This window comes from Zalophus californianus, chromosome 2, assembly GCF_009762305.2.
Source record: "Zalophus californianus isolate mZalCal1 chromosome 2, mZalCal1.pri.v2, whole genome shotgun sequence".
Classification (NCBI taxonomy): Eukaryota; Metazoa; Chordata; class Mammalia; order Carnivora; family Otariidae; genus Zalophus; species Zalophus californianus.
Genome location: NC_045596.1, coordinates 174,817,280 through 174,842,739, shown reverse-complemented (window position 1 = coordinate 174,842,739; position 25,460 = coordinate 174,817,280). Strand labels below are relative to the sequence as shown.

Below are 25,460 nucleotides of genomic sequence, written 5' to 3'. Positions count from 1 at the left end.
GACATAAGTACAATATAGGTCTCATCGTGTTAAAATAAAGGTGTCATTTGGATTGTGTTCCTGTCTCAAGGTCTGGGGGAATATCTCTTCACTAGTTAGCAAAATTTATTTACTTTCAGATGGAGGACTAACATACCATTTCCTTTCTAGCTGTTAGCTGTAGGCTGCTCCCAGGTTCTAGAAGTTACCCGAATTCCTTGAGTCATAACACCTTTCTAAAGCCAGGAAAAACAGGGGGCGCCTGGGTGGCTCAGTCATTAAGCGTCTGACTTCGGCTCAGGTCATGATCCCAGCGTCCTGAAATTGAGCCCTACCTCGGGCTCCCTGCTCTGCGGGAAGCCTGTTCCTCCCTCTCCCACTCCCTCTGCTTGTGTTCCCTCTCTCACTGTGTCTCTCTCTGTCAAATAAATAAATAAAATCTTTAAAAAAATAAATAAATAAAAAAGCCAGGAAAAGCAGGCTGAATCACTCTGAAATTTTTCTTCTGTCTCCTCTCTCTGACCCTCTTACATTTCTAAGAGCTCATATCCTGAGTTCACTCACTCATATTGGGCCCACTCAGGTAACCCAAGATAATCACCACCTGCAGGTTTGTGATGTCAACGAGATCTGAAGAGTCCTTTTTGTTATGTAAAGTAACATATTCACAGATTCTAAGAATCAGGATGTGGGCATCTTTTGGGGGTGCACTATGCTGCCTACTGCAGGCAGATTCTGAATTTATTCAGTTCCCCAACAGTATTAAGAATTTAAGTTTCTTTGCCTTGATTCCCCACACTGCTTTCCACAGCTTTTATCTTTGTCTGGCTCCTCTAAGTCTTAAGAAGGCTGCCAAGCAGCAGCTAGATCTATAAGCTTCCTTGCTTGCAGTCCTTAATAGAGACCCTTGACTTCATCTCAGGATTTCCAGGAAAATCTCATGCCGTGTTCTAAGGAGCCATACAGACTAGGCTCGTACATTAGCAAACCAATAAAAGAGAATAGGACAAAGAATAGTTTAAATTATGTAAGATGACTTAGAATTGTTAGAGAGACTATAGTCTACTAACTTGATTATCCTATACATCCTTCTTCCAACCTATATACTTTAAAAAGCACTCATGCTCACACAAAACACTTTCGATCCACCTTGCAAAAAGGGAACCGCCCAAAGTGTCATCCAGTTACTGCATCTAACTTCAGATCCATGTTGGGAGTAATATGCCTTCATTTCTAACAGGTCTGGATATAGACCTATATAGTTAAACATCCATTTAGGCAATATATAGCTACAAGATTAAGTTATCTACACCCAAAAATACATTGGTAAAGTGAAAAAATAGGATAACTACTATTAAATTCAAAAAAGTGAAAAATGACACAATAATGGTGTTAGCTGGCCCTGAACAACAGTACATCCTTTTGAAAAGCAGCAGCTAGGATTCTCTATCCTCAAAATTCCGAAGGCTAGTAACCATAGCAAGATCATGTTTAGACAATGGTTGCAATTAGGACTTTCAGTCTCCTGGCAACAAGCCTCTGAAACCTTTGCATCCTCCAAGGCTCTGAATTTGAAATGGCCTTTAGCTACTGCATTCCAATTCGAAACTATCCATTTCTTCCCCCAAATTGCATTTAAAATATATCTTTATTGTATAAACCTGAGTACTTTCCATTTACCTGATAGAAAATACTTAAAAGGAGGTATTGGGAAAGTTGAAGGCAACAGACTTGTGCTTTGCAGCATACTTATTTCCTGTTAAATCTTCTTAAACCCAAATTCAAACTAACTTCTGAAAAGATGAATTCTTTACCTCAAGCTAATCTTATGAAGCTGATCTGTGATACCAGATCATAAGAATAAAGGATCTTTCTTATGAAGTCTTAATTTTAAAGGCCTTTTGCATCTAAGACATGGCCGAGGCACTTTAACATCCTGAATTTTCTGTATAATTTCCCCCAAAACCAAAACCTCATGAAACAAATGGCTGTGCCCAAGGTATAAAGGATTATCACCAACTTCTCAAGTTGGCACCCTTACTGCCCAATCTCCAAGTTAAATCCATAGTGTAGAATCTATTTGCCAGTACCCCTTTGCAGTATGAAATTCACTATCAGCTGGAATATGGTTGACTTCAAGTATAAAAACTTGCTCAGTTTGGCTTAAAAATAAGCTGACTTCTTATAACAAGAAATGCAGAAGTCAGGCAGCATTTATCAGGGTTGACAGATGCCATGGCTCCAGATGTCATCAAGGATCCAGGTTTTTTCCATCTCTTTGTCCTTCTGTCCTCAGCTTTAGGGTCATCCTAACACTAGTCTTTTTATTACCTCACAAGGGTGCTATCAGTAACTTAAACATGCTTCCTTGGTTCACATCCAAATGGCTTCTCTTTCCCAGAGACCCCCAAGACAATCCATCTTGAGTGTGTTACTGACCCAAACTGATTTATTTCTGCCCACCCTTGGAACCAATCATGATAAAGTAAATGAAATTAACCACAGATGGCTCAGACTACATCTGGAGTGAAACATAAACAGATCTCAAGTACTAATTCAACCACAACATTTAGCCGGGTACTGACAATCTTTAAAATGATATCCTTTCATATAAATTTGAAATTTTTATTTTTATTTTTTTAAAAGATTTTATTTATTTGACAGAGAGAGACAAAGAGAGAGGGAACACAAATAAGGGGAGTGGGAAAAAGAGAAGCAAGCTTCCCACCAAGTAGGGAGCCCGATGCGGGGCTCGATCCCAGGACCCTGGGATCATGACCTGAGCCAAAGGCAGACACTTAACAACTGAGCCACCCAGGCGCCCCAAATTTGAAATTTTTAAAAGTAATTTTAAAACAAAAAGGGTCAAACTGATACAAATAAGCAATGGACTTAAGAATAACTCAGTTTCAGTTTCTCTTTTACCCATTAAGACCAGCTCAAGTTTCTTAACTCTTCAAAGCATCTCTCAAAACTCTTAAGATCAGTCCCTCATATGTGTACCTATATCTTTATTATAACATTATATTTTATATTTACTTCTAAACTAGAATGTGAACTCTTTTAGACAGGAAAAAACATTCATTGTTCTTTGAAGGTTATCAAATATAGTGTCTGACATAGTAAGTACTCAAATGTTTAATGAATGATTGAATACACAGATGTTTAGTTTTTTTTTTTAAAGATTTTATTTATTTATTTAACACAGAGATAACAGTGAGAGAGGGAACACAAACAGGGGGAGTGGGAGAGGGAGAAGCAGGCTTCCCGCTGAGCAGGGAGCCTGATGCGGGGCTCATCCCAGAACCCTGGGATCATGACCTGAGCCAAAGGCAGATGCTTAACGACTGAGTCACCCAGGCACCCTGATGTTTAGATTTTTAATGCTTTTGCTGATTTCAGACTTAAGAAGTGGTAGATGGAATGTAGATAAGAAGTAGAAATTGGTATCCTTTTGGAAATACTTGTTTTTGCTGGGCCCATAGATATAATAACTCCTCTAAAGGGAGTGACAGAAAGAAAAGCCAAGGGGCACCTGGGTGACTTAGTCAGTTGAGCGTCCAACTCTTGGTTTCAGCTCAGGTCATGATCTCAGGGTTGTGAGGTAGAGTCCCGCATCAGGCTCAGTGGGGAGTCTGCTTGAGATTCTCTTCCTCTCCCTCTGCCCCTCCCCCTACTCTCTCTAAAAAATAAAATCTTGAAAAAAGAAAGAAGAAAGAAAGAAAAGCCAGAGACAGTCAATGTTACTAATACATTTTCTTTTCATTCTATTATTTTCTTCTAACCATTTTTTTTTTAAAGATTTTATTTATTTATTTGACAGAGACACAGCGAGAGAGAGAACACAAGCAGGGGCACAGGGAGAGGGAGAAGCAGGCTTTCAGCTGAGTAGGGAGCCCGATGCGGGGCTTGATCCCAGGACCCTGGGATCATGACCTGAGCCGAAGGCAGACGCTTAATGACTGAGCCACCCAGGTGCCCCTAACCATTTTTTTAATTTTTTTAATTTTCTTTTCCACCTGTGTCTTAAGGCTAATTAAGGGCACTTTATAGCATCACCGGTTTTTAAAAAATGAAATAAAAATTTAACAATTAAGTGCCCACTGTGTTGCCAGCTTCATACTATGGACATAAAAACAAAGAAGATAAAACTCACAATGCAGGAGAATCAGACGAAACCAACATATGGTAGTAAGACCTATAAAATGAGTATAAAGTACTATGGGAAACAAATGAGTTTGTCTAATTGGCAAATAACTAAGAAATCAATAAATCCTACACCTGTTGGTTATTTGCAATGTTCTAACATGTCATGTATTGTTGGGTAGTTGTTCTAATTTCTCTAAAATCAATAGGTTGTAAATTAAGTGTTGGGCAGGGGAACAATACAAAAAAGGACAAAATTTTAAAATGCCTAAAAGAACTAAAACCAAAGAACAATACCAGGAATTAATTTTTGATCAAACTCTTATTTCAATCTGGAAGTTGCGGGATATAGCCAGTCCACTGCACTTTTGCTCAAAACTGTTGTTTTCTAGATGACAGAATATGCTATCAACTAAATCTGTCATTCCTACCAATTCTCTCAAAGTGACATCAGGGGTAAGTATGTTTAAGTCAAGAGGAATGAATTCTAAAGCAAAAAAAGAAACAAAAAACATTCCAAAATGAGTTCTAAGTGTGGGTCCTTGATCAAGCTACAGTTAGGTTTTAAGTTAATTGTCAATTAGTGAGGAGGAAAAATCAGAAAATGAAAAAGGTAAACTGTGTTCACCTAAGATCTAGATCTATAAACACAAAATGTTTACAATGAGAACTTTGCATATGCTTTTCTTCTTTCTTATGAAAACAAAATAATGGACTACGCCTTCCCAAAAAGTACAAGTAGTACTCAAAAAAAAATTAAAATGAAACTAATTTAACACTCTATGTTAACTATATTCAAATAAAAAAAATTTTAAAAGAAAAAATAGGGGGTGCCTGGGTGGCTCAGTCGTTAACCGTCTGCCTTCGGCTCAGGTCCTGGGATCAAGCCCTGCATCGGGCTCCCTGCTCTGAGGGAAGCCTGCTTCTCCCTCTCCCACTCCTCCTGCTTGTGTTCTCTCTCTCACTGTGTCTCTCTCTCTCTGTCAAATAAATAAATCTTAAAAAAAAAATAAAAATAAGAGAAAAAAAATAGTGGCTCTAGAATAGCTGGAAATAGCCAGATACAATCTTGCCAAATTGAAACATCAACTAAGTCTCTGAACAACTGAATCAAGGAAAAAAAGTTATTTTCTGGATAACTGCTGTTTTATATATGCAGGATGCACGAGGGATCTGTAAAATGGGTGCTTAATAAACGTGCTGATGTATGCTTCTCAAAAAATTTATCAAGATTAAAAAATTACAAGTGTGTGAAATCTGGCTACATTAACCTGTAAAACTTTATTAATCAAAATCTTACACTTAGCTCTTCACTATTACACAAGGCTATGAGAAGCCAACAAAATAATAAACAATCTCTGTACTTATTTTCTTAGTAATACTTACCAAATCTCAAATGGTAGAAATTACTCATTCATATGACTTCATAGTAAAGACAAAAAAACCCCAAAATCTCAACCTTCTTTAGGTCGTAGTAACTTACCTCTTAGAAGTAAAATTTTTTTCCAGATCCTCATTGTGAACCAATTTTGTATCCCCAAACTGCCATGCTGATTGCAGATCACAGCCTACATCAAGCTGGCACTGGTTAAGAGTATCATGTATGAAACTATACTCTCTAGTATTGGTGCAACAAGGTGACAAGTAGACTAAAGACAAAGAAAAGGGAAATGGTTATTTGACTTTAAAATTCTATCTTTGTACATCTACAGAATAACATTAATAACTATAATATCAAAACCAGAAAAATGACATTGGTAAAATCCACAGATGTTAAGATTTTAACAGTTTTACATGCACTTGTATGTGTATAGTTCTGCACACTTTTGTCATATGTATAGATTCATGGCAACCACTATAATCAAGATACACAAGTGTTCCATCCCACAAAGATCTCCCTTAAGCTGTTTTAAAAATAGAATAGTACTGACAACTGTATTCTCCTTCTCTGCCTCTAAGTCTTGAAAACTACTAATCTATTCTCCATCTCTATACTTTTGCCATTTCAAGAATGTTTTGTAAGTAGAACTTTGTAGTTGTGATCTGTGGACATTGGCTTTTTTCATTCAGGATAATCCCTTTGAGATCCAACTAAGTTGTTATTTCAATAAATGGTTTCTTTTTATTGATGAATAAGTACTCTATGATATGGATGTACCATAATTTAACCATTCACTAGTTATAAACCAAGGTGGTTGCCAATTTTTGGCTATACAAATAAAGCTGCTATGAACATTTGTGTATAGGTTTTTGGGTGGATGTACGTTTTCATTTCTCTGGGATAAATGCCCCAAAGTGCAGTTCCTGGGTTATACGGTAGTTGCATGTTTAGTTTTTAAAGAAACTATTAAACTGTTTTTCAAAGAGTGGCTCAGCTTTCTGGTTTCCGCTGGTTGTATGACCGATCTGGTTTCTCTGTATCACTGCTAACATTTGGCATTGTTATTCTTTTAATTTTAGCTGTTTTAACAAATGAGTAGTGATATCTCATTGTGGTTTCCATTTCCGTAATGGCTATGATGTTGAACATCTTTTTTTGTGCTCATTTGCCATCTGTACATCCTCTTTGGTGAAATGTCTGTTCATGTCTTTTCCCTTACTAATTGGATTGTCTCACCTCCCTTTTTTTTTGCTTACTAATGAGTTTTGAAAGCACTTTATATGTTCTGAATATGAGTTCATTTCATATACATGATTTACAAATGTTGGTGAGGATGTAGAGAAAAAAGTACCCTTGTGCACTATTGGTGGAAATGGAAGTTCTTCAAAAAATTAAAAATATAAATACCATATGATTCAGTAATTCCACTACTGGGTTATTACCCAAAGAAAATAAAAACACAAATGTGAAAAGATACATGCATCCCTATGTTTACTGCAGCATTATTTATAGTAGCTAAGATATGGAAGCAGCCCAAGTGTTCAACATAGATGTATAAAGAAGATGTGATACACACACACACATATATATACCCATGCATATACATACACACAATGGAGTATTACTCAACCATTAAAAAGTTGAAATCTTGCCATTTGCAACAACATGGATGGACCTAGAGGATATCATGCTAAATAAGTCCGAGAGAGAAAGACAAATACCATATGATTCCACCTACATGTGGAAAATGAAAAAACAAATGAATAAACAAAAAGCAGAATCAGACCTATACATAGAAAAACTGATGGTTGCCTGAGGGAAGTGGGGTGGGAGAATGGGCAAAATGGGTAAAGGGGAATGGGAGATACAGGCTTCTAGTTATGGAATGAATAAGTCAAGGGGAGAAAAGGTACAGAGTAGGGAATATTGTATTGTAATGGTATTTTAATAGTATTGTATGGTAACAGATGGGAGCTACACTAGTGGTGAGCACAGCATACAGAATTGCTGAATCACTACGTTGTACACCTGAAAATAACGTAACATTGTGTGTAAACTATACCCCCCAAAAAACCGCAAATCCCCATTTTCTTCCACTCTAAGTTTTCTTTTCATTTACCTAACAGTCTTTCAGAAAATAAATTTTTAATTGTGATGAAGCCAATTTACCAATTTTTTTAAAAAGTTATTTATTTTACTAATCTTTACACCCCACATGGGGCTTGAACTCACAACCCCAAGATCAAGAGTTGCATGCTCTACCAACTGAGCCAGCCAGGGGCCCACCCATGATTTATTTTGAGTTATTTTTTTTTTTGTGTAGGGGGAAGTTCCTTTTCTTGCTTATGGATGTTGTCCAATTGCTCCAGCAACATCTGATGAAAAGACTACCTTTCCTCGACTGAATATACCTTCGTAAAAATTAATTGAAAGAAAATCAAATGAGCATATTAATGTGGGTCTATTTCTGGAATCTCTATTCTGTTCCACTAATCTATCTCTCTGCCAATGCTACACTATCTTGATTACTGTAGCTACAAAGTAAGCCTTAGTATGGAGCAGAGTAATTAGAGTTTCTTTTTCTATTTCAAAATTGTTTAAAGCTATTCTACTTTTTTTGCCTTTTCATGTAAATTTGAGAATAAATTTGTTTATTTAGAAAAAGACTTGCCAGGATTTTGAGAAAAATTACAATAAATCTAAAGATAAATTTGTGGAAAACTGGTATCTTTATCATGTTGAATTTCCTAAACTATAAGTATACCTCCCTAAATAACAGATTCTCCTTGATTTCTTTCAGCAGCATTTGCAATTTATTTATTTATTGAGAGAGAGTGCTCGTGCAAGCAGGGTGAGGGAGGAGCAGAGGGAGAGGGTGAGAGAGAATCTTAAGCAGGTACTTGATCTCAGGACCCCAAGGTCATGACCTGAGCAGAAATCTAGAGTCCAACGCTTTTTTTATTTTTTTTTAAAGATTTTATTTATTTATTCATGAAAGACAGAGGAGGAGAGAGAGAGAGGGAGAGACAGAAGCAGAGGGAGAAGCAGGCTCCCAAGGAGCAGGGAGCCCGATGCAGGACTCGATCCCAGGACCCTGGGATCATGATCTGAGCCGAAGGCAGACGCTTAACCATCTGAGCCACCCAGGCGCCCCCAACGCTTTTTTAAAAAAAACGATTTTATTTTTTAGAGAGAGAGTGCACACTTGAGAGACAGCATGAGTGGGGGAGGGTTGTGGGGAGGAGAGGGACAGAGGGAGAGGGTGAAGTATTTCCCTGCTGAGCAGGGAGCCATATGTGGGGTTCCATCTCAGGACCCTGGGATCACGACCTGAGCTGAAGGTGGATGATCAACCGACTGAGCCACCCAGGTACCCCCTCAAGAGTCTGATGTTTATGAGCTACCTAGGTGCCCTAGCATTTGCACTTTAAAGCATAAAAACACTGTACATGTTTTGTTAGATTCATACATATGTATTTCAAGTTTTGAGCTATTATAAATGGCATCATGTTTAATATTTTGATTTTCATGTATTCTTTGCTAATATATAGGAATTCAATTGATTTTTCTATTTTTTCTTTTTTAAGCTGAAACATAGTTGACATACAATGTTATATTAGTTTCAGGTATACAACATAGTGATTCAATAATTATATTCATTACAAAATGCTCACCACAGTAAGTGTAGTTACCATCCGTCACCATACAAAATTACAATATTACTGACTATCCCCAGGCTGTACTTATCATCCCCATGACTTATTTATTTTATAAATGGAAGTTTGTACCTCCCTCTCCTCTGGCAACTCCTACTTTCTTTCCTGTATTTATGGAGTTTATTTCTGCTTTTTGTTGGTTTGTTCACTTGTTTTTTTAGAATTCATATGTAAATGAAATCATATGGTATTTGTATTTTTGACTTATTTCACATAGTATAATACCCTTTTATGTCCATCCATGTTGTCACAAATGGCAAGATTTTATTCTTTTTTATAGCTGAGTAATATTCTTTGTGTGTGTGTGTTTGTGTGTGTGTGTGTGTGTGTATACATACACATACAACATCTTTATCCATCCATCCATCCATGGACACTTAGGTTGCTTCTACGATTTTTCTATTTTGATCTCGCACCCAGTGACCTTGCTGAACTTATTAGAGAATTTTTTTCTTTTTTTGTAGATTCCTTGGGATTTCCTATGTAGACCATCATGTGATCTTCAAATAGAAACAGTTTTATTTCTCCTTTTCCAATCTCTGTTTTTAAGTTAAATTCATTCTTTCTTGCACTGGCTACAATTTCCAGTACTATGTTGATAAGAATGGTAAAAGAGAATGTTCTTGCCATCTTCTCTTATTGAGAAAGCTTCAGTTGTTCATCATTAAGTGATGTTAGCTACAGGTATTTTTTAATATACTCTTTATGAAGTTGAGGAAATTCCCCTGTTCTTAGTTTGCTGGGTCTCTATCCTGAGTGTTGAATTTAGTTGAATGCTTATTTTGCATTAATTAATATGATCATGTAATTGTTCTTTATCCTTCAAATACAGATTCACTTTCAAATATAAAACCAAGCTTGCATTCCTGAAATAAAACTCCTTTGGAGGTAGTATAAAATGCATTTTATATACAGTACTGCTGAATTCCATTTATATAAGATTTCCGCATCAATGTTCATGATGGATATTGGTATGTATTGTTCTTTTTTTGTATTACATTTGTCTGGTTTTAATAACAGGGTAATAGTGGCCTCATAAAATTATTTTCTATGTTCTGGAGGAGGTTCCGTAGAATTTGTATTAACTCTTTCTAAATGTTTAGAATTCTCCTGTAAAACCATCTGGGTCTAGAGATTTCTTTCCAACCATATTTTCAATTATGAATTCAATTTCTGTAATGATTATAAAAAAGGGTATTTGAATAATCTATTTAGTATTGTGTGTTTTGTTACTTTGTACTTTTTGACAAACTGGTCCATTTCATCAAAGTTGTCAAGTTTATGTAAGCAGATCTGTTCATAGTATTCCCTTTTTAAACTTTCAATGCCATGGGTCAGAAATGATTTCCGTTTCATTCCTGATAGTGGTAATTTGCGGCATTTGTATCTTCTGTCAGTCTTGTTAAAGGTTTGTCAATTTATTGATCTTTTCAATCAACCAGCTTTTTTGTTTCATTGATTTTCCTTCTTCTGCTTGTTTTACGTTTGTTATTTTCTATTTTCTTAAGGTGGAAGCTAAGATTACAGTTATGAAATCCTTCCTATTTTTAAAAATTTAATTCCAGTACAGTTTACATACAGTGTTATATTAGTTTCAGGTGTACAATATAGTGATTCAATAATTCTATACATTATACTTAGTGTTCATCATGATAAGTGTACTCTTAATCCCCCTAACCCACCTCCCTCTGGTAATCATAAGCTTGTTCTGTATAGTGAAGAGTCTGGTTTTGGTTTGTCTCTTTTTTTGTTCATTTCCTTAAATTCAACATACGAGTGAAATCATACGGTATTTGTTTTTCTCTGACTTATTTTGCTTAGCATTAGACTTTCTAGATCCATCCATGTTGTTGCAAATGGCAAGATTTCATTTTTTATGTTTGATTAATATTCCATTGTGTGTGCGCATTTGCGTGTATACCACATCTTCTTTATCCATTCATCTATCAGTGGACACTTGGGCTGCTTCCATAATATGGCCATTGTGAATAAGACTGCAGTAAACATAGAGGTGCATAGATCTTTTGAATTAGTGTTTTTGTATTCTTTGGGTAAGTACCCAGTGGTGATATTACTGGATGATATGAAATCCTATTTTTTTTTTAAGATTTTATTTGACAGAGACAATAGCAAGAGAGGGAACACAAGCAGGTGGGAGTGGGAGAGAGAGAAGCAGGCTTCCTGAGGAGCACGGAGCCCGATGCAGGGCTTGATCCCAGGACCCTGGGACCATGACCTGAGCCGAAGGCAGACGCTTAACGACTGAGCCACCCAGGCGCCCAAAATCCCTATTTTCTAATGTAAGGATTTAGTGCTATAAATGTTAGCAATGCTTTAGCTGTGTCCCTCAAATTTGATATTACATTTTAATGTTTATTTGTATTTTTATTTCCCTTGAAATCTCATGAGTATTTAGAAATGTGTTATTTTCCATATGTTTGTAGACTTACATAATACTTTATATTAATTTTTACTTTATACATGACCCCAAAACACATTCTGTATGACTCCAATTCTTTTAAATATGTTGAGATGTGTTTTGTGGCCCAATAGATGTCTATCCTGATGGGTGTCAAATCAGGACTTGAAAAGAATGTCTATTCTGCTGTTGGGTGAAGTCACGTACAAAAGTCAATTAGATTCTGTTGCTTGACAGTATTAAGTTCTTCCATATTTTTGCTGATTTTCTGTCTTGACATGGGGCTTAAACTCCTGGGGCTTGAACTCATGACTCTGAGATAAAGACCTGAGCAAAGATCAAGAGTTGGACGCTCAATCAACTGAGGCACTCAGGCACCCTAACTGCTGATTTTCTGTCTTAATAGTTCTATCAATTTTTTTTTAAATTTAAATTCAAGTTAGTTAACATATAACTGTAGTATTGGTTTCAGGAGTAGAGTTCGGTGATCATCACTTACTTAAAATACCCGGTGCTCATCCCAACAAATGCCCTCCTTAATGCCCATCCCCCATTTGGCCCATTCCTCCACTGGCTCACCCATCCCTCAACCCCCCGTTTGATCTCTATAGTTAAGAGTCTCTTGTGGTTTGCCTCCCTCTCTTATTTTTCCTTCCCTCCCCTATGTTCATCTGTCTTGTTTCTTAAATTCCACATGTAAGTGAAATCATGTAATATTTGACTTTCTCTGACTTCTTTTGGTTAGCATAATACACTCCATCTAGTTCCATCCACATTGTTGTAAATGGCAGGATTTCATTCTTTTTGATTGCTGAATAATATTCCATTGTGTGTGTGTGTGTGTGTGTGTGTGTGTGTGTGTGTGTGTGTGTGTGTGTGTGTGTGTGTGTATCATATCTTCTTTATCATCAGTCAATGGACATTTGGATTCCTTTCCATAATTTGGCTATTGTTGATGCTGCTATAAACATCGAAATGCATGTGCCCCTTCGAATCAGCTTCTCTGTATCCTTTGGATAAATACCTAGTAGTGCAAGTGCTGAGTCACAGAGTAGTTCTATTTTTAACTTTTTGAGGAACCTCCACACTGTATTCCAGAGTGGCTATACCACTTTACATTCCCACCAACAGTGTAAGAGGATTTCCCTTTCTCTACATCCTTGCCAACATCTGTCGTTTCCCAAATTATTCATTTTAGCCATTCTGAGAGGTATGAGGTGGTATCTCATTGTGGTTTTGATTTGTATTTCCCTGATGATGAGTGAGGCTGAGCATCTTTTCATGTGTCTGTTAGCCATCTGGATGTCTTCTTTGGAAAAATGTCTATTCATGTCTTCTGCCCATTTCTTAACTGAATTGTTTTTTTGGGTGTTGAGTTTGATAAGTTCGTTATAGATTTTGGGTACTAACCCTTTAGCAGAAACGTCATTTGTAAATATCTTCTCCCATTCCAAAGGTTACCTTTTCGTTTTATTGTTTCCTTTGCCCTGCAAAAGCTTTTTATATTGATGACTGCTGAGGCTAGAACTTGCAGTACTATGTTGAACAACAGTAGTGAGAGTGGACATCCCTGTTGTGTTCCTGACCCTAGAGGAAAAGCTCTGATTTTTTTCTCCATTAAGGATGGTATTAGCTGTTGGTTTTTCATATATGGCCTTTATGATGTTGAGATATGTTCCTTCTATCCCAACTTTCTTGAAGATTTTTATCAAGAAAGGATACTGTATTTTGTCAAATGCTTTTTCTGCATCTATTGAGAGGATCATATGGTTCTTATCCTTTCTTTTATTAATTTGGTGTATCAAGTTGATTTGCAGATATTGAACCACCTCTACAGCCCAGGAATAAATCCCACTTGATCGTGATGAATAATCCTTTTAATGTACTGTTGGATTAAATTAGCCAGTATCTTGTGGAGAATTTGTGCATCCATGTTCATCCGGAATATTGGTCTGTAATTCTCTTTTTTATCGGGGTCTTTGGTTTTAGTTCTATCAATTGTTGAGAGAGGTGCGCTAAAGTCTCCAACTATAATTCTGGATTTGTTCATTTCTTCTTTCAGTTCTAACAATTTTGCTTCATGAATACTGAATACACATTAAGGGTTGCTATGTCTTCTTGGTAGACTGAACTTTTCAACATTATGTAATCTCTCTCTTTGTTCCTGGTAATTTTCTTTCCACAGAAGTCTACTTTATTGGATATTAATAAAGCTACTCCCACTTTATTTTTAGTGTTTGCATGGCCTATCTTTCTGCTTATGTTTATTTTCAAAAAATGTGTATCACTATATCTGAAGTGAATTTATCAACAGTATATACTTGAGTCATGTTTTTTAATATATTGTGCCAACTTCTGTTTTTTTTTAAAATTATTTATTTATCTGACAGAGAGAGACATAGTGAGAGAGGGAACACAAGCAGGGGGAGTGGGAGAGGAAGAAGCAGGCTTCCTGCTGAGCAGCGAGCCCAATGCAGGGCTCTAACCCAGGACCTTGGGATCATGACCTGAGCCAAAGGCTGATGATTAACGACTGAGCCACCCAGGTGCCCCTCAACTTCTGTTTTTTAATTGGTCTATTTGGAACATTTACACTTAATATAACTGATATGTTAGGGCTTACGCCTGCCATTTATCTGTTTATTTTATTTTTTCCTTCATTGTTCAATTCTCTATTTCAGTTTCCTGACTACCTATGGGTTACTCGGACATTTAAAAAATTCATTTTGATCTATTTTTATAAAAACGTTTAATTCTGAGGTTAACTGTAGATTCACATGTAGTTGTAATATACAACAGAGAGAGCCTGTACCCATTCACCCAGTTCCCTCCAAAGGTAATATCTCACTTTATAATTATTTCCTCTATATTCCCTGAGAATCACATTAGAGAATTATAATTTTTCTCCAACTGTCAAATACAATTAGAAAACTCAAGAGGGGGTGCCTAGTGGCTCAGTTGGTTAGGCATCTGCCTTTGGTTTGGGTCATGATCCTGGGGGTCCTGGGATCAAGCCCCACATTGGACTCTCTGCTTGGCGGGAAGGCTGCTTCTCCCTCTCCCTTTGCAGTTCCTCCTGCTTGGGCTCTCTCTCTTTTTTTCTCTCTCAAATAAATAAGTGAAAAAAAATTTTTTAAGATTTTATTTGTTTGAAAGAGAGACAGAGAGGGAACACAAGCAGGGGGAGTAGGAGAGGGAGACGCAAGCTTCCCACTGAGCAGGGAGCCCGATGCGGGGCTTGATCCCAGAACCCTGGGATCATGACCCAAGCTGACGGCAGATGCTTAATGACTGAGCCACCCAGGCGCCCCAAATAACTGAAATCTTAAAAAGAATACTCAAGAAAACGATGGCCCATTAAATTTCCCTATATTTTGAAACTCTTCCTATTGTTCTTTCTTCATTCCTAGCGTTCCCAGCTTCTTTCTTTTGTCATTTTCTGTTTAGGGAACTTCATTTAGCCATCCTTTCAGGGTGCTGATGTAAAATTTTTAGTCTACTTCATCTGACAATGTTTACTTCTATTCTTGAAGGATATTTCTGCTAGGGACAGAACTCTGGGTCGACAGTTTTCTTTCTACACTTGAAAAATGTGCCAATTCCTTTGGACTCCATGGTTTCTAATGAGAAATCTGTCATTAAAAAAAAATTTTCCCCTATAGGGGTACCTGGCTGGTTCACAGTTTGTACAGCATGTGACTCTTGATCTTGGAGTCATGAGCTCAAGCCCCTATTGGGTATAGGGCTTCCTTTAAAAACATTTTTTCCCCCAGAGGAGCCTGGGCAGCTCAGTTGGTTGGGTGGCTGACTTTTGGTTTTCAGCTCAGGTAATGATCTCGGGGTCCTGGGACTGAGCCCTGTGTCGGACTCTGCACTCAGCGAGAAGTCTGCTTGAGGCTTTTCTCCCTCTACCCCTTCCTCCGCATGCTCTCTAAAAAAAAATAAATCTTAAAAAAATTTTTCCCCCTATAGATATATGGTTGCTCTAGTTGCTTTCAAGAATTTTCTGTCCTTAGTTTTCAGAAGTTTGATTATGATGTGCTGTAGCATGGGCTTTTTTGGGGTTTATCTTATTTATTAAAGCTTATTCAGCCCCTTGACTATATAGGTTTATGCCCTTTGCCAAATTTGGGAAATTTTTCGCCAATATTTCTTCAAATACTTTTCCATACTCTTTCTCTTTTACTTTGGGGACACTGAAGACAAAGATGTTTAATCGTTTACTATTGTTCCACATATCCCTGAAGCTCTTCCAACTTTTTTTCTGTGTTGTTCATGCTGAGTAATTTCTATTGTTATCTTCAAATTCACAGACTCTTCCCAATGTCTTCTCAATTCATCTCTGGAACCCATCCACTGAGTTATTTCAATTATTGCATTTTTCAGTTCCAAAATTTCTACTTGGTTCTTCATTACATTTTCCATTTCTTTGCTGAGATTTTCTATTTTTCTTTTGTTTCCAGAGTGTTCATAATTGCTTACTGAAACATCATTATAATGGCTGCTTTAAAAGTCTTGCCAGATAAATCCAACTTCTGTTTCATCAGAGTATTGGCATTTCTGGATTATCTTTTCTCATTTAAACTGAGATTTTCCTGATTGGTGGTAAATGAATGATTTCAAAAAATTATATCTTGGTCATTTTGGATGTTAAGAGTAAGAGACTCTGGATCATATTTAATCTTGGGTTTTAGCAAGCTTCTACTGAAACTGAGCAAGCAGGGGAATCTGCCAGTAGGGAAAGGGCGGGGGTACCGATTCTTTACTACCAGGTGGGACTGAAGTCCTGGCTCTCCACAGGGTCTCCAATGACACTGTGGGGGGATGATTTGTTACCACAAGGAAGGAGTGGAAGTCACTGCTCCTGACTCAGCCTCCACTGACAAAGTGGGAGAGGGACGGGTGCTTTGTAGGTGTCACAGAAGTCCAGGCTCCTTACTTGGTCTTTATTGGCTCTACTCCAAATGAGAAGGGGTGGCTCATCACAGGGCAGGGTGGAAACCATGGACACTGCAGGGGCAGGGGATGGCAGGGAGGGGAACTTGTTACTGCCATGAAGGTGAAAGGCATTTAGTGGAACTCTAAGTCCTCCGCTTAAGTCTTTGCTAACAAAGGTGTACAGGTTATATTTTCACCCCTAATTTTTTGTAGGAGTAAGGTATTTATTGTCAACCAGGTTTCTATTTTTCTAGGATGTGCCTTTCCCAGTCCTTGGCAAAGGAGAACAGACTTTTTCTTGGGGCTTTCTGTGTCTGTTTCAGATGGCATTCCTGGACTGTTGGCATCCAATCTAAGACATGGAGGAAACAAACAAAAAAACCCAGAGAACTTACTGCAATAACATTCCTTGATTCCCAGGGTCCTTAGCTGGTCCATTTTCTCTAAATCTTTCCAAGTCTTCTAATATTTGTTTTATGTATGATATACAGAATTTTCAGGTGTACTTAAGAGACACGTCTGTTCTATGTACCTTTGTGTGGATACATGTGTGTTTAAGGAATTAAAGGCATGATTTAACCTAATTTTATATAGTCAAAACAGAAGACAAACATAAACTAAGAATCAGAGAAATGCAGTAATAGTTATGAAATAAACTCATCTTCCATGGAGATAGTAAATATTACCTTTCCCAGCTGTCCTCCTGATCTTGGGAATAGTGAATTTTTTCAGAGGATTGACTTCTACACCAGTGACTAATAAAGGTTCACTGGTTGAGTTCATCTTCCACAGTGTCTTGTGTTTAGCAATCTCTTTCATTTCCATTTTGTTGGTGGCCTAAAATCAATCCCAAGTTATTAAGCAAAAGGTCAATAAACACATAAAAGGCAATGGCAGTGAAACGGTTTAAAAATTCTTACATGGAATTGAATATATATTATTGGTCACATTCACAACAGATTCCAATCTCAATTTGCCAGGTTACCCAAAATAAAAAATGAATTAACAGCTTTAGCTTTTATGTAATTTTTTGAATATTTATCTTGTAGTTTCTAATAGATCTTTTCTGTATAATTTATGTAACTATAATTGGGTAACCAGAAGTCTGTGTTCCTGAAAAGCTTAGTAACTTACAATTATTAACATTTAGTAAAATTCTTGCCAAATACTATATTTTTAAAAGCATTTTGCCGACACATTTCTGTGAATAGAATGATATTCTTGAAATCAGAATCTCTGCCTTTGGAAGAAACTTATTAAAGTTGTAAACCAACTGCTGCACAACTATCCCTACGATTGCCTAAACAATCACCCATTGCCTATTGTTCCATAGTATCATTCTATAAATGGATTAAGACCTCATATATTGTCATACTAGTAACAGATTTCTTTCCTTCCCTCCTCCTTTCTCTCTCCAGCCTTCCCTCTCCCCCCACCCAACACAATGATTCTTAACCTTTCAAGTAGAACTCATATTAGGTATTGAAGGAGAGTAATGGAGCCTACACAAAGAGAAATATATGTAGACATGGATTTTTCATACCATTTCATAATATGATTCATGGGCCTCCTGATAGCTATCAACTGCTTAGTTCAAACTTAGATCATAATCTACATTAAGAGTTGCCAAAATTCTACAGAAGGATCACAAAGGAGAAGATTCTACAGAAAGTTCACAAAAGATCTTGCCCTCAATCTCCACTCCACCCTTTATGAAAGATAATCTTACAGCCTCCCAATCAATGGATCATGGATCAGAATAGGGAATGGACAGAGACCTCTGGAAATAGAAGAAAATCAGTCTTTTTCTCATCCAGCCTCACTGATAGACACCAGTAGTGTTGCCTCCTAACAAGAATACCCTTAAGATACACTAGCTTGAGCCAGAGTGCCTGGCTGGCTCAGTTGGTAGAGCACATGACTCTTGATCTTGGGGTTGTGAGTTTGAGCCCATGTTGGAAGGGAAGAATAACTTATTTAATGACTTAAATTACAAAAAAAAAAAAAAAAAACCAAAACCTCTTCAATTAATCATACCTACCCTCTGACCCAGCAATTGCACTCCTGGGTATTTACCCCAAAGATATAGATGTAGTGAAACGAAGGGGCATATGCACCCCAACGTTCATAGCAGCGAAGTCCACAACAGCCAAACTGTGGAAGGAGCAGAGATGCCCCTCAACAGATGAATGGATAAAGAACATGTGGTTCATATATACAATGGAATGTTACTCAGCCATCAGAAAAGATGAATACCCACCATTTGCATCGACATGGATGGAACTGGAGGGGATTTTGCTAAGTGAAATAAGTCAAGCAGAGAAAGTCAATTATCATATGGTTTCACTTATCTGTGGAACATAATGAATAGCATGGAGGACATTAGGAGAAGGAAGGGAAAAATGAAGGGGGGGGAAGTCAGAGGGGGTGATGAACCAGGAGAGACTATGGGCTCTGGGAAACAATCTGAGGGTTTCAGAGGGGAGGGGGGTGGAAGGATGGGTTAGCCCGGTGATGGGTATTAAGGAGGGCACATGTTGTAATGAGCACTGGGTGTTATACGCAAATAATGAATCATGGAACAACATCAAAAACTTACGATGTACTGCATGGTGACTAACATAATAATAAAAAGAAGAAAGAAAAATCAATTCTAAAAACTTCATGAATAGTTAATGCACAGGGCACGGCACATATTAGGTCCTTAACAGTCGAATGAATGACTGACTGAATGAATGAATGAAAAAGATCAAACAAATCAAAAGGAGAAAGGTTCCCTAACAACTAAAACATATATTCATATAGGACTTGTATATTATGAGCAGATTTAAGCTAATACATTTAAGGATTATACAAGGGGCACCTGGGTGGCTCAGTCATTTAAGCATCTGACTCCTGATTTCAGCTCAGGTCATGATCTCAGGGTTGTGAGATCCAGCCCTGAGTTGGGCTCCATGCTCAGCACAGAGTCTGCTCGAAATTCTCTCTCCCTCTCTGTCCTTCCCCCTGTTTGCGCTCTCTCTAAATGATTAAAATCATTAAAAAAAGGATTATACAAAATAATACATTCTAAGAAAAACTTATTAAAACTGGGTTAGCCTGGTGATGGGTATTAAAGAGGGCATGTATTAAATGGAGCACTGGAGTGCTCCATTAAATGGAGTGTTATACACTCAAACAATGAATCATGGAACACTGCACCAAAAACTAATGATGTAATATATGGTGATTAACATAACAATAAAAAAATTAAAAAAAAAACTAATGCACTGAATGGAGCACTGGGTGTTATATGCAAACAATGAATCATGAACACTACATCAAAAACTAATGATGTAATGTATGGTGATTAACATAATGAAAATAAAAAAACTGATTCAAAGAAGAAATTAAATGAATTCATCATCTTAATACTATTAAGAAGAAATTAAATTAGTAGTTACAAATGGATTCAAAAAATAAAAATGATATTAATGTATCACAAACAAGTGGAGTTCATCCCAGAAACGAGGGAGATTTAGCAATAGGAAATATGTACATTTCATTTACTACATAAACCTTTTAAAAAAGAAAAATCAAGTGATTATCTCAATAGATGCAGAAAAGCATCTAATCAAATTCAAAATTCACTTATATATATGTATTTTAAAGATTTTATTTATTTTGACAGAGAGAGACAGTGAGAGAGGGAACACAAGCAGGGGGAGTGGGAGAGGAAGAAACAGGCTTCCTGCTGAGCAGCAAGCCCAATGCAGGGCTCGATCTCAGGACCCTGGGATCATGACCTGAGCCAAAGGCTGATGCTTAACCACTGAACCATCCAGGCACCCCAAAATTCACTTATATTTTTAAAAATGTTTAGTAAAGAGGAATTGACAAACATTCATAATTTGATGAGTATCTACCAAAAATTTACAGCAAATTGCTAAATATCAGAAGTACTTTTTTTTTAAAGATTTTATTTATTCATTTGAGACACAGAGAGAGAGAGCATGAGCAGGGGGGAGAGGCAGAGGCAGAGGGAGAAGCAGGCTCCCCACTGAGCCAGGAGCCTGATGTGGGGCTCGATCCCAGGACCCTGGGATCATGACCTGAGCTGAAGGCAGAAGCTTAACCATCTGAGCCACCCAGGCGCCCCCAGAAGCACTACGTTTTAAATTAAGAGTGGTGGGGGGTGGGAGGGATGGGGTGATAGACACTGGGGAGGGTATGTGCTATGGTGAGCACTGTGAATTGTGTAAGACTTTTGAATCACAGACCTGTACCTCTGAAACAAATAGTACGTTATATGTTAAAAAAAAGAAGATAGTAGGAAGGGAAAAATGAAGGGGAGGAATCGGAGGAGGAGATGAACCATATGAGAGATTATGGAACCTGAGAAACACACTGAGGGTTCTAGAGGGGAGAGGGGTAGGAGGATGGGTTAGCCTGGTGATGGGTATTAAAGAGGGCACGTATTGAATGGAGCACTGGATGTTATATGCAAACAATGAATCATGGAAGACTACACCAAAAACTATTAATGTAATGTATGGTGACTAACATATCAATAAAATAAAAAAATGAACCAAAAAAAAAGAGAATAAAACAAAAATAGCTTTGTTTCCCTTATCTCTGCTTCCTTTTAACAGTAGGCTGTTACGATTTTTTGCCTAAGTAAAATTCATTCTTCACCTGTCTAAAACTTCATCCAAGTTTTCTCCTTCAAGCTGAGACTCATACTCTTTCAGTCCTAGAAATTCCCAAGCCCTTTTCCTTTCCTCTTTAGCTTGCCTCTATACCTTTTATTTCACAGGGGCAAATGGCAAGAAAGGCAAAAAAATCATAATGCTTTAAATTTTGGTTCTACCATTAATTAATATTATGTTAGGCAAAAATGCCTAACTTCTCTGAGGCTAGAAATAGTATTAATACCTCACATGGAGGTCTAAGTCTATTTTATTTTATTATTTTTTAAAAGATTTTATTTATTTATTTGAGAGAGAGAATGAGATAGAGAGCATGAGACGGGGGAGGGTCAGAGGGAGAAGCAGACTCCCCGCCGAGCAGGGAGCCCGACGCGGGACCCGGGACCCGATCCTGGGACTCCAGGATCATGATCCGAGCCCAAGGCAGCCACCCAACCAACTGAGGTCTAAGTCTATTTTAAAAGAATACTTGGGGGTGCCTTGGTGGCTCAGTTAAGCGTCTGCCTTCGGCTCAGGTCATGATCCCAAGGTCCTGCGATCGAACCCCACGTTGGGCTCTTGGCTCAGTGGGAAGCAGCCTGCTTTTCCCTCTCCCTCTCCCTGCCGCTCCCCTGCTTGTGCTGTCAAATAAATAAAATCTTAAAAAAATAATATTTGTACTGAGTTTCCTAAGACCATCGCCAAACATTAAGGACTTGAATGCTTGGGAGATTAGGGATTACTGAATAAACCTCCAAAATCTTTTATCTGATTACTGTCAGAGTCTTAATAACAGAATTAGGTGTTTCAACTGAAAAACTTAAGAGAGCCCTAGAGTTTAGTAAGTTTCAACTATCACTGATGTAAAGGTTTCCTAACATAAAGTAACTGATGATAACTGCAGATACACAAAGCATTAATGAGAAGGTTTTTTTTCAGTTCTCCTTCAAACTTTTATGAGTCAGCTTGTTTTTAACTTTAAAATCTCTAAAAGTTTGCTGATCTCTCTTTAACAACAAAAAATGACTCAGTTTCAGAATTTTCTGGCAAATAATACTGTTCTATTTTATTTTTACAATTACCTTTTATTTGTGCCAATACTGATTTTCTATTCATTTTCCATCCAAAATATACTTAAGTAAAAAAATAAGTATTTTAGAATATTACAGTAATTATTGTAATGATGATATGTAATGATGATACAGCAAAGATCATTCATTCCTCTTCTAGTAATCTCAGGACAGAGTTCCTGATGAACAAATAAATGATGAATAAGCAATATTCTCAGAACTTTAGTCACAAAAGTAAATTCTGTGTTCTTCTGTAGAGTGCTAAATGGTTCAGACTAAGAATTACTTCTGATAAACAAATGGTTAAATCAGATCATACATATGATAAACTACATATACACTTAGTGAAATTAAGCCAAGAATCCCTCAATTAAGACTACACAGTGCAGACGTGAAATATATTTTTGTCCTATTTTTCATTTTACAGATCAGGGATTGGCAAATTATGGCTATTAGTTTTCATAGGAACTACAAGCTAAATGACTGAAAAAATTGAGAATAGTATTTCATGTCACTTAAAAAATTATATGAAATTCAAAGGTAAGGGTCCATAGTAAGTTTTACTGGGACAGCCACACCCATTCATCTATCTATCCTCTACAGCTGCTTTAGTATTAGAAAAGCATAGCTGAGGGGCACCTGGGTGGCTCGGTCGTTAAGCATCTGCCTTCGGCTCAGGTCATGACCCCAGGATCCTGGGATCGAGCCTGCATCGGGCTCCCTGCTCAGCGGGAAGCCTGCTTCTCCCTCTCCCACTCCCCCTGCTTGTGTTCGCTCTCTTGCTGTGTCTCTCTCTGTCAAATAAATAAATAAATAAAATCTTAAAAAGAAAAGAAAAGAAAAGCATAGCTGAGTAAATGTGACAGAGACCCTACAGCCTACAAACACTAAAATGTTTACTATCCGGCCCTTTACAGAAAGTCTGCCAACCCATTAGAGATGAAGCAATACAACTAAATATCAAAGAATTGGGGCAATAAAACCAGGTCTCATGATTTCTCCATTTCAAGGCTCTTTTTCCTATTCTCTCTCTGCTGTATTCTGAATTTCATCCCTACTCACTACTTTCTTGGCATCCTGCCCAAAATCATTTAAAACAAGCTCCAACCTGACCATTTTAAAAACAAAACAATCTGCCAGGATCATATTTGTCCTTATCTAGATCACTTCCCACTTCCTCCTCAATCTATTTCGATTTCCAACTCCACCTCAATAGCAATCTTCAGTCACCAGTGATTTTTCACATCAGTATCTCACTCATGTAAAGTACACTCTGGCTCATAACTTACTTGGCCTCTCTACATTTAATACTCTTGACCAATCTGGTCCTGAAATAATATACTCTTTCCCTGACTTCTGTGACTTCTTAACCCTGATTTCAGGTGGTGCTTTCTCAGTCTTTTAATAATTCATCTTTATTTGGATTTTATTATTGTTTTAATTAATTTTTACTTATATAAGGGAAATAGAATATTCTCTTCAGATTTTTTAGTATTTTATCAAGCTAATTTTAGTCAACAAAAACAGAATCTTGTGGTTTTAATTTGCATTTCTTTCATTACTAGTGAGGTTGAATAATTTTATTTTTTTCTATCACTTGTTCCCATCTTTTTCTCCATTTTTTCTTTTTATAGGTTAAGATGGTTTTTAAATGATTTGTAAGGACTCTATATACAGAGAAATTAGTTTTTGTCTGTCATGAGTTTTGCAATATTTTCGTCTTAGTTTCATTTATGGTATTTGCCTCCCATGGCCAAATTTTAATTTTTGTGTAGTTTTAAGATTTTTATTTATTCATGAGAGACAGAGAGAAAGAGAGGCAGAGGGAGAAACAGGCTCCCTGCTGAGCAGGGAGCCCAATGTGGAACTCGATCCCAGGACCCTGGGATCATGACCTGAGCCGAAGGCAGATGCTTAACCATTTGAGCCACTCAGGCGCCCTGTGTAGTTTAATTTCCCAATCTATTATTATACTGGATTTTATCCTATTACCAGCAGTGTGTTACATATCCTCACCGCATTTGATATTGGCAGACTTTAATTTCTGCCAATCTTATATTTGCAAATGCCATCTCACTATGGTTGGTTTGCATTTGTTTGATTTTTGAGGAGACTGAGTATATTTATTGGTCATTTGTGTTTTCAAACCTGGGATGTGCCTGTTCAATTTTTTTTACCCACTTTTCTATGAGGCTGTTCATTCTATGTATTTGCAAAAAATCTTTTTGAGATACTAGCTCTTCACCAATCATACTTGTTGCAAATAATTTCCCCTCACTTTTTATTTTAAAATATTTTATTTATTTATTTGACAGAGAGAGACACAGCGAGAGAGGGAACACAAGCAGGGGGAGTGGGAGAGGGAGAAGCGGGCTTCCCGCGGAGCAGGGAGCCCGATGCGGGGCTCCATCCCAGGACCCTGGGATCATGACCTGAGCCCAAGGCAGATGCTTAACGACTGAGCCACCCAGGCGCCCCTCCCCTCACTTTTTAAACAAAACTATTTAATGTAGTTGAAATTATGAATTTCTGGGGCGCCTGGGTGGCTCAGTCATTAAGCATCTGCCTTCAGCTCAGGTCATGATCCCATGGTCTGGGATCGAGCCCTCCATCGGGCTCCTGCTCCGCGGGAGGACTACTTCTCCCTCTCCCACTCCCCCTGCTTGTGTTCCCTCTCTCACTGTCTCTGTGTCAAATAAATAAAAACTTAAAAAAAATTATGAATTTTTTCCTTTATATTTGTGTTTTTGCTTTTGATCAAATTTAAGAAATGATTCTCCCCAAGGTTTAAAGATAATCCCCTTGGGGCGCCTGGGTGGCTCAGTTGTTAAGCGTCTGCCTTTGACTCAGGTCATGATCCTGGAGTCCTGGGATTGAGCCCTGTATCGAGCCCCAAATTGGGGTCCCTGCTCAGTGGGAAGTCTGCTTCTCCCTCTCCCCCACTTGTGTTCCCTCTCTTGCTGTGTCTCTCTCTGTCAAATAAATAAATAAAATCTTTAAAGATAATCCCTTCTATTTTCTTCTAAAAGTTTTATAGTTTTGCCTTTTACCTTTTAAACCTTTAAATCACCTGAAATTCATTTTGGTCTGAGGAAAGAAGGGCTCAATTTTTCCATATGAGTATCAAATCATGCTAGCATTTAT

The 25,460-nt window shown here is 37.5% G+C and overlaps 1 protein-coding gene across 5 annotated transcripts in view; it reads right to left on the bottom strand.

The window, feature by feature from the left end:
- TEX15 (testis expressed 15, meiosis and synapsis associated) overlaps positions 1-25,460 on the bottom strand; it is a 91,314-nt gene that overhangs the window by 40,735 nt on the left and 25,119 nt on the right. For 4 of the 5 annotated variants that reach the window (XM_027600420.2, XM_027600422.2, XM_027600423.2 and 1 more), the window contains exons 3-4: positions 17,266-17,416; positions 5,609-5,774 (exon numbers count right to left, since the gene is read on the bottom strand). In XM_027600420.2, the coding sequence (XP_027456221.1) occupies positions 5,609-5,774; positions 17,266-17,404 (305 nt within the window). In that variant the 5' untranslated portion in view covers positions 17,405-17,416. Of the gene's footprint in view, positions 1-5,608; positions 5,775-17,265; positions 17,417-18,122; positions 18,178-25,460 lie in introns of those variants that run through there. The other variant, XM_027600419.2, reaches the window with a different exon arrangement.